We start from the raw sequence: 16,684 nt of genomic DNA, 5'->3' as shown, positions 1-16,684 counted from the left end.
TGTCTCTCCATAAAGGTAATTTGTCATTGTGCTCATGTGAGCCCAAGGAAATTCAGCTTTTTACAGCTTTTATGTGTGATTCCAGACGCTTGACACATAAGCAATGCTGATAAAAATACATCTGCTCGTCTGTCTTAAATTAGACAAAAACACTCTTGTGATACACTTTTTGAAATTCACTCTCGCTCTTTTCCTCAAGCTTTGTATTAAAGATAAGAACATTTGTCTGGATGTGTTTGGAGTTTGATATTAAATAGCGTGAGAGGAAAAAGAATATTGAAATGACCTTTTAAATCCTTCTGAGCAGCTACTGTGCCATGAAAAGGAACGTCTTAAAAAAAAAACACACAGAAGCAAAGTTCTGTATTATATCAATTCAGTTTGACAGCTGCGGGATAAAGAAAGACGAAATCTGATCTTTGCTCCAACTATAATTTGTTTCATTTTAATTCAGGTCTCAGAATAGGAATAACACCCCAAAGACATGTCCATTACAACCATGGAGAAAAGGGATTTCTGTGTCTTTCCAGAATTCCAAAGACACTAAGGGCCACATGGTGGTGTAGAAAATATGTATATTCTTCCCATGTGGCCCTGCGATGGACTTTCGCCCTGGGTCAGGTGGGAGTGGCTCCAGCAACCCTGCTACCCTCATGTAGAAGATAAAGAAGTAGACAATTAATGAATAAATTAATACCATTGATTTAAAAGTGTGAGAAAAGAAATGTTAAGACTTTAAATAAATCAGTCTTTAAATGACGGTGGCAAAAGTCTGGCTAAGTTTTGGGATAAGAATAAGTTACTCCGGATTTTAAAAAAAATCATGATTCAATGAAACACCTTATACAAACATCCAGACAAACATTATGGCAATTTTCGGTTGAGGACAGTTTCCGTAAATGACCTCATCTAAATGCAACATGAAGCAGATGATTAGATTAGATTTTATTGATCCCACACTAGGGAAATGTGCTTGTAATAACAGCAGTGAAAGGTGGACAGCAGTCAATTTCAAAAGGGTATATAATCAGATAAAAATTTGGATATGAAAATACAAAAATTAAATTCTTATTAAAGATTATTAAATATAATTATATTTATAATAAATATAATAATTATAAAATGTAACATATTATTAAAAATACTGGACACATACATAATTAGTCAGTCGCCCTACTCAGGTACAACATTCTCTGGCACTGCATTGCTAAGAACGGTGACCCATTCAGTTTTCCAATGCAGCTTCACAGTCATGAAAGGTTGACAAGCGCTGTGGTTGGAACAGAGTGGTCACAGCTCAGTAGCTCAATGTATCATTGGTGATAATGTAAACAATACAAAGGACCTCTATCTCTTCCCCTGCCATCGCATGCTTAGTCAAACCTCATGGAGCTCAAAGAGAGCGTTAACCTTGCCGCATCCATATGGGGTTGAACTGTCTTTGCACATTTGTCTACAGCTAAATACAGCCTTCCTCTTACATCAAGCCAGCTGGCTCTATGGTGCGCTCCTTCTCATCCATTATGTATATCTCAGTCATGGTTGATTGTTGCCACTGACCTCAGAGGATTCATACCACACTATGGCAACATGCGTGTACCTATATGAATGGCTGCCACAGAGCTGCCGACTACAGAGATAGATCGCCTTAATAGTCGGGCCAACACATAATTCATACATGAGGCCAATTAACAGGTATACCGCTAGAGTGAGTGCCTCTGTGGTGGGCTATCATGATGAAGAAATCAATTTAGACCATATGTCTCCTGTTGAATTATCCCTTTTTATAAGTTGCTGGTGTTATAAATTATCTTTACAGAGCAAGACAAATGAGAGCAGAGCCGTCCTTTGCTGTCTTCATTATGATTTGCTTCACTTTAAGTTTCTGTTGGGAAAAAAAAAAAAAAAGGATAACACCTGAGTGGGGATGCTGTGGAGAATGGTAATGACATTTCTGGAGGCATTGCAGGATCGAAGCTGAATCTTTTGTCAGATATGGTGAATATGAATAATGCAATTAATGGGGAACTACTGCAGGTTGCATGTCGGAGGCAGATAACAAATTGCTCATTTGATCAGCAGTATGTGCTCACAGCAGCGATGGGTGCGGGGGGGGGGGGGGACCTGGTATATGCTGTGGCAAATATAGTCTTTCATTTTTCTTCGTCTCGATTTCATCTCTCACAAGTCCGTGGTTCATCATTCATGACATTTAATTGGGGCATTCAGCCTGGATCAGAAAGGTCACAAAGCGAAATTGATCTAAAGTGGCTTGTAGTAATCAAAATGCTGTTATGGGCCAAATGAATGCTCTAATGCAAGCATTAAAACATTCATTAGCTCGAGAGAATGAAGGATAATTACAAAGGATGCAATTACTGAAGTGAGCACTGCCGAAGCACATTTCGACATCCATTCTAGTAAACACACAACAGCGGATGCTGGGTCTTTTTTAAGAGGGTGTAATGGACACTTGCTATTATTAGTGGCAATGGTAGTATTTACAGTATGTACATGCATATATGCATAATATACCACAGGAGAAAATATTTGAAATAAAACAATATAAAAATGCATGTAAGCTACTGTATATAAATATTTAATTAAATGCTGTGACAGGGGCTGCTTTTCCACATACAAATCTTGGGAAATATCAGCAAATGTGTTGTAGTTGTTCTTATCCAAAACTAAACTCAGTGCTACACATGCACATTAGCTCTCCATGAATAAAGAATGACGTTTTGGTTCATATTTGACACCCACCCGCGTAGAACCGTCGAAAGAACATTTGTGTTGTACTGTAAAATACAGTATCCTTACAAATCCTAGCAGGCAAAGTGCAAGCCAAAGAGAATTATGTAACCCCAGCAGCACTAGATATAATTATTAACAAAGAAAAAATAAATATATTGAGAGAATTCACGTCGAAAAACGAGGACTCAAGGTAAAAAAAAAAAAAGAGTCCCCACAGTGTACAGTCAGGCTTATGTCAGTGGGCTGAAAAATGGATGGACAAAAATATATTCAGTCTCATTATTTACCACATGAAAAGAGGACATAGCATAGCTGCTGGGAGAATTCCTTCTTCTCTCCTGTCCTCCTTCAAGCACTGAAAACGAGTCCAATTTGAGGAGCATCTGCTCTGTGGGATCTCTAAGAGTGCAGGAAGCAACAATGGCCCTTTGGAACAAGGCCCTTTCCTTCTCTTAATTGCGGCCACATGTGTGGTGGGAAAGAGCCCCCTGCCTGCACCACTAGCCCTGGAATGTGTCCAGAATTGCCCACACAGTCGCTGAGCGAGCACAGCCAGCAGCAAACACACTCTAATTGCAAAAAGTGGAGCCCCTGGCTGGAGAGTGTGGGGGCCTGTGTTCTCGCTGAAGGACAGCTAGTGCTTTCACATTCCAGGACTGGCTCAAAGTGGTACAGGCCATACAAAATGGCCAAATTGTGACACTCAGTATTACGGATGTAACACAATTTGGCTGAACCCAGGAGCCATCGGCTTGTTTCCAAAACTAATGGAATGATGTAAAAATCTCCTGTCAGGGGATATTTGATGCTTTTGGATAACAAATTCTGGTTACATGTGAGGAAGTGATGAGTCTGAGGTCATTGATATTGCAGATGGTAACTCGATTAAAACAGAACAATGCACCATGTCATAAATTGGGTTACCATTCATTTGTATGAAAAATTTAACGAAAGCAAATACCACGGAGTTGGATCAGTGAGATAAAATGTAGGCGGTGTGATATTCCACGTGACCACAAAAGGAGGAGAATGTATGACATGCAGTGTAAATAAAAAGCATCAAGCCAGATAAAAAAGTGTGATGAAAAAGTGTTGCATCGCTGCTTCCCATCTATTATTGTCGTAATCGTTGCTTTTAGCACTAAGACAAAGTGTGGCTTCCTCAGTGGTCCACACACAACTGCTCTAGTCTACCATTTCTGCTATTAGCAGTGCAGTGAAATGCAGACACGTCTGTTGATCATTTTTGTGTGTTTTGGTCCGTTTTCCCGCTCAGTATATGTAATTTAAACTACTTTTATGAAACTGCAGAGTTCTGGACACAGTGCATTCGGATAACTTTCAGCGAAATTGACCCGGGTTGTTAAAACTGACTCTCACAAACAAGAGTTTTCTCAGGAGACCTCAACTTGGTCTTGCACTGACATGGTCAGTAGAGCAAAAGACTGACGGGGAAACAAAGCAAACATTACTTTGCATCAAAGGTCTGTAGCAACAGTATCCTTTGCCCTGAGGGGGAACTGGGTGTCAGTTTTACTGATTTGAGACAGCCTTGGTAAGGCCTCCATCACATGAGATGTACTGCACATTAAGCTGCCATGCTGCAAGGCTGTAGCATGCACAAGGTCACTGTGCAGATTTATGCTTCCTCCTAAGCAGAATGAACAGCGCAGGACCTATCTAGGGTTTAGGGGAAATGAACCTTTTCATCACATTGATTTCCTAAAGCACCTGGAAAAAAGCTTTGTCAGCCACTGGCATTTGGGTCTGATTGTGACGGATCTGCCCACACTCTGGGCCTCTGGGTTGAATTGGATTCTAGTAGTATGGTTTTCTGGCCATGTGCTGTTTGAGTAATAGATAACACTTGTCTTTGGGTTATTCAAACCTTTGTACATCTCATTCCATCAATATGTCATTGACCCACACACTTTCTAGCACAACTGGCTGTCTACCAAAACGACATCATTCAGGTTGTTCTTTTGTGTAACTGGAAGTCGTTTCTCAGCCTATACTTCGAAAAAAATATTGGAATCATTATTTCAGTTACTGACATTTAGATTTAGCTGCGTTCTGATACTAATAAGATATTATTCAACAGATAAAATGTGGCGCAGACAATTGGGTACTTAAAATGTCACTTGAACTTCTCAGCGCACTATATTGTATTTGGCCACCGTTTGGTAATCAAAGTGATACTCTACATCAATTGAGAATCAGACAGTGCTAAAAGGCATTTTGAAGTTGGCATTTTCAGTGAACAGCAGCTGTCTTCAGTTTCATTTCAACTTAGTTTCAATAGACTCTTGCACAAGTTTGCAGCCAAGAAAAAAAAGGCTCTCGGCAACATTTATCTACTGTACTTGTCTGTCTTTGACAAACTCTTATAATATGGATGTAAGTGGCAACCCACCACCATGATACCTGCTGGTGGGTGAACTGTCGCTCTAGTTTTACAATTTGGTCGGTGCCATCTTGGTGTTTTTCTAGGTTGGAGGCCAGTCCTCGGTCCTAAGGCTGGACCTGAACCACAGCGTTATCTGTGCTCTGACATGGGTTATCTGACATGGGTATATCATGCACAGAATAAAGAAGTGCCCACATAAACTTGACTTATCAGTTAAACAAAGGCATAGACTTTTTGTACCAGGCTATTGGCTGGTTTTTAAATTATCCTTCCAGTTGTTAGCAATGGGTGCAGCTCAGTGGACTCTCATCCAGCTACTTAAATGTCACCAAAGGTGTGCAACAAGGCTCAGTTTTCGGGCCCATTCCCTTTACAATGCATGTTAACAATGTGGGTCAGAATATTACTGATGCATCTTTTCATTTTTATGCCAGTGATACAATTCTTTATTTTCATGAAACACTGTTGCTGTGGCATTTCGGCCACTGCAACAGTCAACACAGTTCAACTGCAACTGGGTTGAACGTGTTCTATCTTAAATTAGATTGTTCAGATTGCTTTTAATCGGCACTTTGACTGGATGTACTCTAGTCTACCTGCAAATGTTGTTATATCAGGTCTCTGGTTTCCCAATGGGATTACCTGTATGAATTTAGTTTGAATAAAATGACAGTGAGTGTTTTTTATTGAAGCACATGGTAAAGGGAGGGGTGAGCTTATTCTGCGGCAGAGTTACAGCACCTCATATAGACCTATAATATATACTACAGCAAGTACAGTACAGTGGTTTGGGGGGATTCCGTTTGTAGGAAGCCATTTCTTGAAACAATGCCGTGTTTATGGAAAACTTTAGGAGCAAAAAAAAAAAGATTGTGTATAGAAAGTTCTGTTTCCATGCGGATAAGGCTTTAAAAGGCTCCTTTTTAGTAAACAGTCACGGCATTTAACAGAATCTCAGAGGTGTTTGTGCTTCGAGGAATCAGGGGTTAAGAAGAAGAAAAGCCTGTTTCTTCCTGTCTTTGTCCGTCTGCAGAGATAGAGGAATGTGGGCCAGAGGAAGTACAGTGTATCATCTTGTCCAAAGCTTTAATCCTCTCAGCCCGCACTTTAATATCTTGTGAGTTCCTGTACAGTGTTTGCTTAGACCTCATCACCTCTCCAACGCATCCATCCACCAAAGCGTTTGCAGTTTTCTGCCTGAGCCTCTGGGCATTTTCAGGCTCTGTAGTGAGGATGCTTAACTACAAAGAACATCAGACAGCTTTGTTTCAGGATGTGCCTTGCTACGGGAGGACTATTGAATGTTTGTATTAAGCCCCATAGCACATAATAAGCTGGCACAGCTTGTTATTAAAATGTAATGGTTTTTGTTTGTTTTTTATTTACACTACATTTTCTTCTTGGATTAAAAAAAAGAGAGTCTCAAATAAGAAACTTCTTGGGGCCATTGATATCTTTAGAGCCAATCTCTATGTTTTTCATGTGTGTTATTATACGATAATGATCAAATGTTACGGTTTAATTGAAGCCGAAGAACAGCATTTCTTATAATGACCTCCATCTGTGTAAATCTAATAACCATTTCAGCAAATCTAATTTAATTGTGTATCACATGTCAGCGGTGTATGTTTATCTTTAAAATCAAATGGGAATAGAGCCAGTGATTAACAGTTTTCTTAGAGATGTCCTCTTTATCTGATTGGACAGCACTTTACATTGACCGAGTTAATTAAATACTCATATGCACCCACTTCGGCTGCATTTTTGCCTTGGTGGTACGATCCAATACAGTTCAAATTACCTGATATGAAAGAGTGTCCAGGGAGGGAGTAGGCCGGGCCTAAAGGGACTATATTAAGAAAGTTTAATTTGCTCGATGAAGACTTTACTTCCAGCTCTCTTTGATCGGCTGCTTGTAAGAACAGGTGATTTGAATTTAAAATGGTATAAGAGATGACAGATGACAGGTCTGGCTACTTTTTTTTTTCTTTTCTCCCAGACTTGTGAGTGAGCGTCACATCTGAATGAGCAATTAGAAATTATAATTCTAATTGTATTCTGAAGCTCAATGAGTAATAGTGGTTAATTTGTAGTGAAGCTGTAGCAGCTTCTGTTTCATTACGGGTAGAACTGCTTTGCATGAGGGCTGTAAACCTGGGTTTAGTTTAGTTTAACGTTTAGTTTTTGGTTTTGGTTTAGGTTTAGTAGGATCAGCAGCAGCTTCACACCTCAGGCTTAAACGATACAATAAATCCACAATTCAGTGTAACATTACAAGCATAAGATTAAGGAAGATGACTGAATTACATGTAAAAGAAAAAAAAACAAAAAAAAACAAACACACAAAGCAAAAAGACGGGCTCAGCACGACATGACACTAATTACAAAGGCTATATTTTGTGGAATACTATGAACTCAACAATAAAATAATCCTCTTAAAAATCAAAATAAAGGTGAAAGAAAACCTGAGCTCATACAGAAATGCAAAAGCAAATACTGGAAACCACACATATTCAGGATCTGAATAACATGGATTTGATCATTTGCAATAACATGGAGGTGCTCTTTATTTTGATTATTGCTGATAGAACATAATTCTATCGTGACACAGCTCTGTACATGACTGTTATTTGGCATTTGTAAGTCAACTATTGCAATTGTACTCTTGGAATAAATATCCCAGTGTTACTCTTTGACAAATCAACATCTAACAAATATAATCAAGGTTCAATATACAGCAAAGTGTGCTGCGTGTTTATGAAACATATCTTTATTGTCATGGGTGCCTCAAATCATAAATTATGAAAACATAACTTTGAAATCTTGCATCACAACACATCTTCAAACTGACATAATCACTTTGACCATTGTCAAGTTGTTCATTTGTGTAATATATTGTTTCATTGCTCTAATCTATATTGTTAGCTCTGCCTTCCAAGGAGACCTTGGATGTTCTAAAGGGGGCCGATGAATAAAAGTGTTATTATTGCTACATCTATGTGGTATCAGTGTTCAAGGTGAGAAATGTCACAGGCTCAGCCATTTGCTAAAACTGTTAGTGAATTTAAATCAGTGCCTGAAATGTGAAATGTACCTTAATAAATATTGTAATCTTGGACGTTAAGCTTTTTTGTGCTGCCACGCTCCGGTGCACCTGCCTGATACCTTCTGTATTCTCACTGACTGTAAATAAGACTGTCAGCGCAGAATGCAAATTTAAGGAAAGGCGCTTCACACCATTGGCCTCAGATATGGTGTTTGCTGCGTTTGACAACAATTTGAAGTAAATGAAAGTACAGTGTATTTGGCCTTGTTCTGGTAAAGGTCGTGTGGATTACACATGGCCCTGCTGCAAATAAACTGCCAACACTGAATTTACCCATTAATGAATCCCTTGTCCTATTTGTGGGCAGTGCTTTATGTGATTCTCTGTGCCCCTGTTCCTTCTCTTCCGCAGCTCTGAGAGACCACAGAATCGAGCTGGTGCGAGCCTCGTGGCAGGAGCTCACCATCAGAATCGGTGACGTCAGCCTGTCAGATGAGGGCCAGTACACCTGCTCGCTCTTCACCATGCCTGTCAAGACCACCAAGGCCTTTCTCACTGTTCTGGGTGAGTAGGTCCATTTTGGCCCAGTCTCCACAGGCCAATTACTGGTGGCTAATTCGTCACATTCTGACAGCATGAAATACCTGCACGTTTGAATTATACAGTGGTCTGTTGCCTATTGGTTGCCAGGCAATTGTTAGTTTGTAGGAAAACAACATTTTTGTATTATACTTGTACTATACCTTTGTTTCCCCTTCTAGAATAATAGATAAGCCTATATTTGTTTTTCTGACATCTTTTTCTACCTTTCGTACATGCACACTATTGTGGTACAATAAATAATGACCTTCATCAATGTTAAGACATTATGGGTTACAACCTTCAGTGATCTGTTGTTATTGAGCGTCTGTTTGGTCTTCTGAACAGAAACAAGGAACATTTTTATGTTTCGTCCTTGGTCAGAAAACAGGCTCGATCATGGAAAGCTCTCAGACCGGGGGTGGCAGGAGGACAAGATCAAGCTGCTGAAAGACTTGGATATTGAGCAGTAGAATTCATTTAATTCTGAAACTTTTCTTTGGTGCTTTTTTCTTCCTGTTTGCAGTCATCTAGCTTTGAGCAATGTTTGCCGTTGCCTCCATCTGTCTTGACGTAAATCTAATCAGTCACAAGATACAAGATCTCAGCACATATATCCGTGTGTGGCTGATGTAGTCTTAATCAGCATCCTGTGAACTCTATATCTATTTATAAGTTACTCACTACCACAGACTGAAACATGTCTTTTTTTTCTTGTTCATTTTAAGCCAGCGTCATCTTTGTAGCCTTCCTGTGTTGTTAGGGTTTCTGTTGATTGTCTTCCAATTAGTTTTTCTCTCACCTGAAAAAAAAAAATATGCAGCATATGTTTATTGTTTCATGTCACTGAGATAAGAAGGCACTGCTTTCTGAAAGTGAATTCTGTCAATCAGGGAATCTCTATTCATCGTCGGGGGAACACAGAGGATGTGTCAGTCACTTGGTAATTTCTCAATTCCCGTGCATGAATATGTAGATTCACTTGTCTCGTTTGTTATTGCCATTCCATGCGCCGCAGGAGTGCCAGGACGGCCGGAGATCACAGGATTCACCAAGCCGGCCATGGAGGGGGACGTGATCACGCTGACGTGCACCACGTCAGGCAGCAAACCAGCTGCCATCATCCGGTGGTTCCGAAATGACAAGGAGGTCCACGGTAAGTGTGTTAGCGTGGATTTCACAGAGCTCTGTGTCCTCGGTTACCACTTGCACCCTACTGGAGACATCATTAGTGTCTCTGTGTTCCTTTGAGCCCGTACTCGTGCATTGTTCCACCGGCCGGGCTCTAACGGTGCCATGGTTTGTCTGGCTCCCGGCCAACGTTGCTGCTGTTGCTGGAAGCTGTTCAAAATATCACTGGACTGTGCCACGGCCCACCCACATTTCACGAGTGCCTCTCATGGCTTGATATGAAAAAAGGATATATTGTTTAGTTATAGATTATTAGGAACATAAGAAAAATGCAATTTATAGGGAAGAAAATACATAGTAAAAGGTACATTTAAGTTTTTATTGCCTGAAATTAACAACTACCCTTAGATGTATTTGTCTAAGTGTATAACTCTGCTTTATTGTAATAGCTATTTTGTGATGTTCCCAAACATCAACACATTAAATATTTGATTTGATATTTTAAATATTTATCTATCTTTGATCCTTCTAACCCTTAAGTATATTACCTTTCCTGTGTTTCTTTTTTATGAACTTTATATTCATATTTCATTTTATTTTTCTCTGGGAACCCTCTGAGACTGCGTCATAGAACCCTTGGGGTCCCTAGACCTGCTATTGATAACCATGGTTCAAATTACTGCAATGATTTCTGTGGCTAACAGATATCAGATGTCACTGACAGCTGTAGACCAGGAGGGGGTTGGACTATGTAAAAGTGATGATACGGTCACTTTGTTCCCCAGAAGGTGTAAATCTTTTCAAATATTTCCCTTTCCATGTGTTCGACCTCGTTGTAGCTTAGAAATCACACTTTCACAATCTGTAAATAACTCAAGATGCCCCTCGAGAGACTTGTTCCTGTTTTTTTCCATGGCTGGGCACATTTATGCCGTAAGTGAACAACAGTACAATACATTTCTTATTTATACCACATCTCTCTTATGTTTGAAAATGTAGCAACTACTGCTTTCTGTCTTCAAAGCTAAAGATGGTTGTCCCAAAAAAAATGTAATGTCAAATTTAATTTACTTTAATTACCAGTTGAAAATATGTTGAATTACAAAACTAAAACCATAAGTCAAAATGAAATCATTTTGAGGATTATAAAGAAAATGTTTAAAAACTTGCATTGATTTAACATTTCGCGTAATTGACTTGTTATTAAACTGATTAAATGCCGTGTTTGTCAGAATGGAAAATCTATATTTTGGTAAGAAGCCATTTTTCATTTATATAGAAATCCTACACAGACCTTGGTGCTGTTTTCATGTGACAAAATGGTCTCGCCGGGCTTCCCATTTGTTCTTGTCAGCCATGTAACCATCAGTCTCAGGGTGGATCTAACTGAGTGCTTCATTTATTTATTTTTTTGTTGCCGTAGAGCAACGGTTAGATCCATCACACGAGCCAAGGAGGATACAAGTAACCCCGGGAATACAAACTCAGGAAGGCCTCACGCTTAACTTCACAGAGATTGATAAAAATTATAGATAGAAAGAAGGCATTAGGCAGCAGATGGTGCAATGAAACATGTGTGGAACACACAGAAGCGGCAGTTTATTTCTCACTGTTTTCCACACAAGCTCCCACCATCCTTATGTCTTTTTCTTTTTTTTTTAAACCGTCCAAAGGTCTGCACTTCATATTTTTATAGCTCTTATTACCATCTTATTTCTGCTTTTACAAAAAAGGCAACAATTAAAAACACACACATACATATATATATAGGAAGAGGATGTTTTTCCTGAGTTCGATGGCAATGGTAAATTGTGTGGAGCTCTTTAATGTAACGGATGCTGCTGTGAAGACTCGGTGTGACAGTTCCTCTTTATTGAAGATTTGCACCAGGGAGCTTTTTCTTGGTGGTTCTGTCTGTGTCTGCCAGACATGGCATGATGATTGATGGGCGAGGGGCTGCGATATGAAGTTTTCCTGTTGAAATGACATGCACATAGATTCCTGAAAGGCCAGTGGATAGATGACACGCGGCATCACAACCACACTTGCCGTCCATCTCGAGAGGCACCGAGTTTATCAATTTTTCTGCTTCGAGAATTTCGACGGATTTTAAAATAGAACTTAAGAGCTCAGAATTTGGTAACTTTAACATATGGGGACGTGTGCATTTAAAAAGCTCCAGAAGATGTAGTCCAGTCCATCACAGGGCCATATATAGAGACAAACAACCATTCACTCTCACACCGAAGGTCAATTTAGAGTGTCCAATTTATCTTATCCCCATATTGCATGTTTTTGGACTGTGGGAGGAAGCCGGAGAAAAGTCACACACGTGAGGAGAACATGCAAACTCCATGCAGAAAGACCCTTGTTCCAACCGGGGCTCAAACCCTGGTCTTCTTGCTGCAAAGGCAAGAGTGCTAACCACTACACCAACCGTGTGGCCCCACTCTGAATACAAAAAATTCATAAAGCAAAGCCATTGTCTAAAGTACACATAAAAGGCTTATTCTAAGGCTACAAATACACAAGTATTTATGAGAAGTATATTCATTTTCAGCCAATGAACCCCATCTAAATGTGACACACTGGACCTTGAAGCCAAAACAATATAATTAAATGGAGTTCAAGGTGATGAAAATGAAGTTTCCAACTTCCATTTTGTGACTATATCAATAATAATATATATTATTATTTATACATAAACATAATAGCAATTCTATCACCAATATTCCATTTCCAACTCAGCAAACACATAACATAAAAATCTAAAAAAAAAAAAAAAAAAAAAAAAGATTCCCTACAATTATGTGTCTTGTATAAGTGAGTCACCTGCCAAGTTTGAAGCGACTTGTTGGATAGTTGTACAATTATGAGTTAGACAAGGCGTTCCGTGCATTTATAGACGTATGAAATGACTGATATGTGGCAGGGGAGAATTACACATCTCTAGAAGAAAGATCATGTACACCATATCTGGTGTCTTGTATTCAGATATTCTTTTATTAGTTTTTTCCAGTGGGTTTTATTAAGACGCGTGGGCAAACAGACGTGGTGTGATGTGATGCGTCTCCAAGTCAAAGAGAGATGAAGAACAAAGCGGAGACTGGAAGGCTTGACTTAAAAAAAAAAAATCCTCATTTCAATGTCAAAGTTCCAAATAGGAGGGATGTCAATCAGTGCTCGGGATCCACATCTTTTGTTGGTGCCGCTTTAAAAGCTTTCTGTTGAGAGAGAATGTGCTGCGAGCAGCATGTTTTGCCATGGGTTTCTGTGCGGTGGATCATTGCCGCCAGTGTCTGCTGTCAATCAAATCTATCCCCATTGGGGGACCGGTCTACAAAGCTCCGAGACGACAGCAGGTGTTATAGCGAAAACATGTCATATTTGTTTTATGCTCTGATGATTTGTTTTCCAACAATTTATATTAGAAGCACACAGCATTACAAACCTGAAAATGCAACTGTCATCCAGTGTCAAACAATTTGTCTGCGCCGTATAGAGCCATACAAATTACTTGTGTCACTGAATGACAGCAAGGATTCAAATTGTAATCTATGGAAGGAAAAGAAATCCATGCACTCTCGCTGCAAATATAAACTGGCTTATATATTTATCAGGGACATAGCCAGGAGGCTGGAGGAGTCACATAGATTTTGACTAAGGGAAAAAAATGTGTAAAAAAAATAGGCAAAAATAAACATTTAAATATCAGATGTTGATTCATGGCAGTACTACATCAGATCTACATAGACATAAATCCTGGCTAATTTAGAAACTAGAGAAAGTACACAGAGAGCACAAACCTCTGCCAAGGTTGCTCAGTTTTTTCACAGCATCAATCACTCCCCTATCTTTCAAGGTAACTGATTGATTTAAAAAGAAAAAAACACCAACATGTAATCATTTCTCCCTTGGGCCATGACCTACATATCAGGAAAAGTTCATAAAAATCTGTCATTTACTTTTTGAGTCATGCTGCCACAGTCAGACAGATTCTTAATAAATGCATTTCTTCAACTTAAACCATATTCAGATAACAAATTAAATATTACATAGTGCATGTTTGAAAAGGAGCAGACAAAACAACAACAACATTTAGACTGCTATATTTCCCCTCCGATCAGTGGGAAAACAAAACATTAAGACAAAAAAAAAAATTCATAATAATAATAATTTGGTCCCACTGGTTTGTGCTTGTAACACAGACCCTTCTGAAGCCAGGAAATAAGAATATACTGAAAAGCCACTTCGCTGGTTCAAAAGGAGCTCCATTTGAATTGCAGTCTATCAAAAAATGAACCTACTTCTCCCTTGATTTATAACATCAGTATAATAATGATGGACAGATGCAGGACATGAGACACACAAGGCCAAACATGGCAAAAGGACAAGGCTACAGAGCAGAGTCGTAAACCCAAAACAATGTTCATACACATGAGAACTATGACACGAGGAAACTGCTGAAAGGTTGCAATAAACTGAAAGGACAAGCTGCCAAACAGTGGAATCTGAACTGGGCTTATATACAACTGAGGAGGTGAGTTAACAAGCAGCAGGTGTGAGTCGTTAGGGTGCGTCTGTCAATCACAGGTGGGGGGCGGGACAGGACCGGAGCAAGAACTGGAAGTGTGTCTGCAATGAGAGAATGTGGGGAGAATTTCAAAATAAAGCAGGGTTTGATAACTATGAAGAAAAATAAAACATGACTTAACAAGTAAACATTTTACTGAGGATTTAATGGTCTCAATCACTAGTTTTGGGTCTGCTTCACCGGCAAATGAAAGCACATATGAGTGGACACCGAAAAGTGGATGCAGATTCTTATGGGGGACATCACAACCACTTGCTACTTTGAGCTTCTCTCATGTAAAGATTTATAATGATGTCTGTGTCGAATACACAACACCAAGAGAGACAACACAATCAGATCATGTCCAATTAGATAATAAAGCACTGCACACACAACATTTGTTTTATGCCTTCCATGAAACTGACTGATGACTGAGGTTTGTGGCCGTTTATTTTCTGCTGTGGGGGGAAAAGAAGGAAAAGGAGTTGTGGCTAAAAAAAAGGACCAGTCAGGAAGTGAATCTGCATTTTGAAGCTGTCAGACTTTGCCCATCTCTACTAAAATTCAGCCCCGGAGTTTTCAAACAAAGACGGAGCCAGCAGAATTATTCAAGCACCTCTGTTTCTGAGGCTCTAAAACACCAGGGTAATGTGGACAATACACATATACAGTTAATGCATTTTCAGTGTGCATGTAGAGCATTAAATACAAACGAATTCATGAGCTGCAGGTGCAAAGGTGGGAGGAGACACACAGGTCAGAGCTAATGAAGCAGGACAGGTGTAGAAGGAGGAAGGATGTCAAAGGTGAAATGATATGACCTTGTCCAGACTGCCAGAAAAAGATCCTTTTTTTTTCAACATCCATATTTAATTCAGAAATCAGATTTGAAAATGGTTTTGAAAATGTAAATCAAATCAGATTCCCACAGATGTATCTCCGTCTGAATGTGCCATCCCATTTTTAAAGCTCCTTCAAAAGCCGCTGACAAACGTGCGCCTTCATCCCTGAGCAAGAAAGGCTCAGGGTGGAATCCTCCTTAGGCGCATCCATCTCTGGATTCATTGCACACGTGTGACAGATTGGCTTTTGAAGAGAAAAGGTGCCAAACAAAGAGATTAATGACCGAGGAATACGCTTATTGGATAAACGGATTTAACTCGGTTGAATTTGAAAACTTGCAGCATTTACATGTTATTTACATTTGCATTATGCGATATTAATGATGTGATACTACGTACAGCTGCGGAGCTTTGTTGTTCGGTGACAGCAGAGAGTGAGGGACACGCTGCTGATGTCATAAAGGAAATCCTTCACACCGGGACTCATTTACATTAACTGTCAGCTCCTTTGAATGTAAAAAGAACAAATGGTATTTCTTTGATTGTCTTATTTGACTTCAATTCCTCATGTTGAACATTAACATAATCATTGCTGCCATTAACTTGAATTAGAAAAAAAAAGGGTCCTAGTCACACAGGGCATCATTAAAGTGCAATAACATGTGTGGTGTGTTTAATACCTGGAATGAACATGTTGCACCATTTAAATTTATACTATTTTCATCTGTGTAACATCTGTTTACTGACTCTTAAAAACAACAACTCCCAGGCTCTTGTGTTTCTTTTACAGACAGGTGCTATATTCATTAAGACAAGAGCAGACAATTTTACATATGTGTCACATGACGGGAATAATATGGCAGCATGTGTTGTGTTTTTCTCACATTTATGCCCTAACATTGTAGTTTAGAGCTACGCATGGACCCTCACGTTCCCATCTTTACGGCAGACTAATCTGTTTGCCTCTTTAAAATTGAGTTAAAGATAATTAAAAGTATTCAAACATTAAAATTGAGCCCCAATTCAGCCCCAAAGGCAAGGGGGGGATATTGGGTTTAAGACGACTGATGGTCTTCAGCTTCTGCTTGTTTTTCTTTACACTTTTACAAATCAAGATATCAAAATGAAGCCCTTCATTTTTTTATTGTCAAATCAAATTAAAAACCTAATAAAACTGCATTTATTTGATAAACAAACATGTGTGAGTCCTTGTTCCATTGAATTAATTTCCCAAACTACAAACATATTGTGTTTGTACATTATGAGCTGAGAGACACCTGAGCTCATAACACGCACATCTTTGCTCTGATTTTTATTGTGCGTGTGGAATCATTACTACACAACTCAGCCTA

General features: G+C 39.3%; 1 protein-coding gene across 3 annotated transcripts in view; it reads left to right on the top strand.

Moving 5' to 3' along the window:
• LOC131462675 (cell adhesion molecule 2-like) overlaps window positions 1-16,684 on the top strand; it is a 175,028-nt gene that overhangs the window by 141,653 nt on the left and 16,691 nt on the right. For all 3 annotated transcript variants that reach the window (XM_058634097.1, XM_058634095.1, XM_058634096.1), the window contains 2 exons: window positions 8,619-8,771; window positions 9,805-9,942. In XM_058634097.1, coding sequence (XP_058490080.1) covers window positions 8,619-8,771; window positions 9,805-9,942 — 291 coding nt within the window. The remainder of the gene's footprint in view (window positions 1-8,618; window positions 8,772-9,804; window positions 9,943-16,684) is intronic.

The sequence above is a fragment of the Solea solea genome, chromosome 7 (assembly GCF_958295425.1).
Source record: "Solea solea chromosome 7, fSolSol10.1, whole genome shotgun sequence".
Taxonomy (NCBI): Eukaryota; Metazoa; Chordata; class Actinopteri; order Pleuronectiformes; family Soleidae; genus Solea; species Solea solea.
The sequence above is the reverse complement of the archived record's forward strand: the minus strand, read 5'-3'. Positions and strand labels throughout refer to the sequence as shown.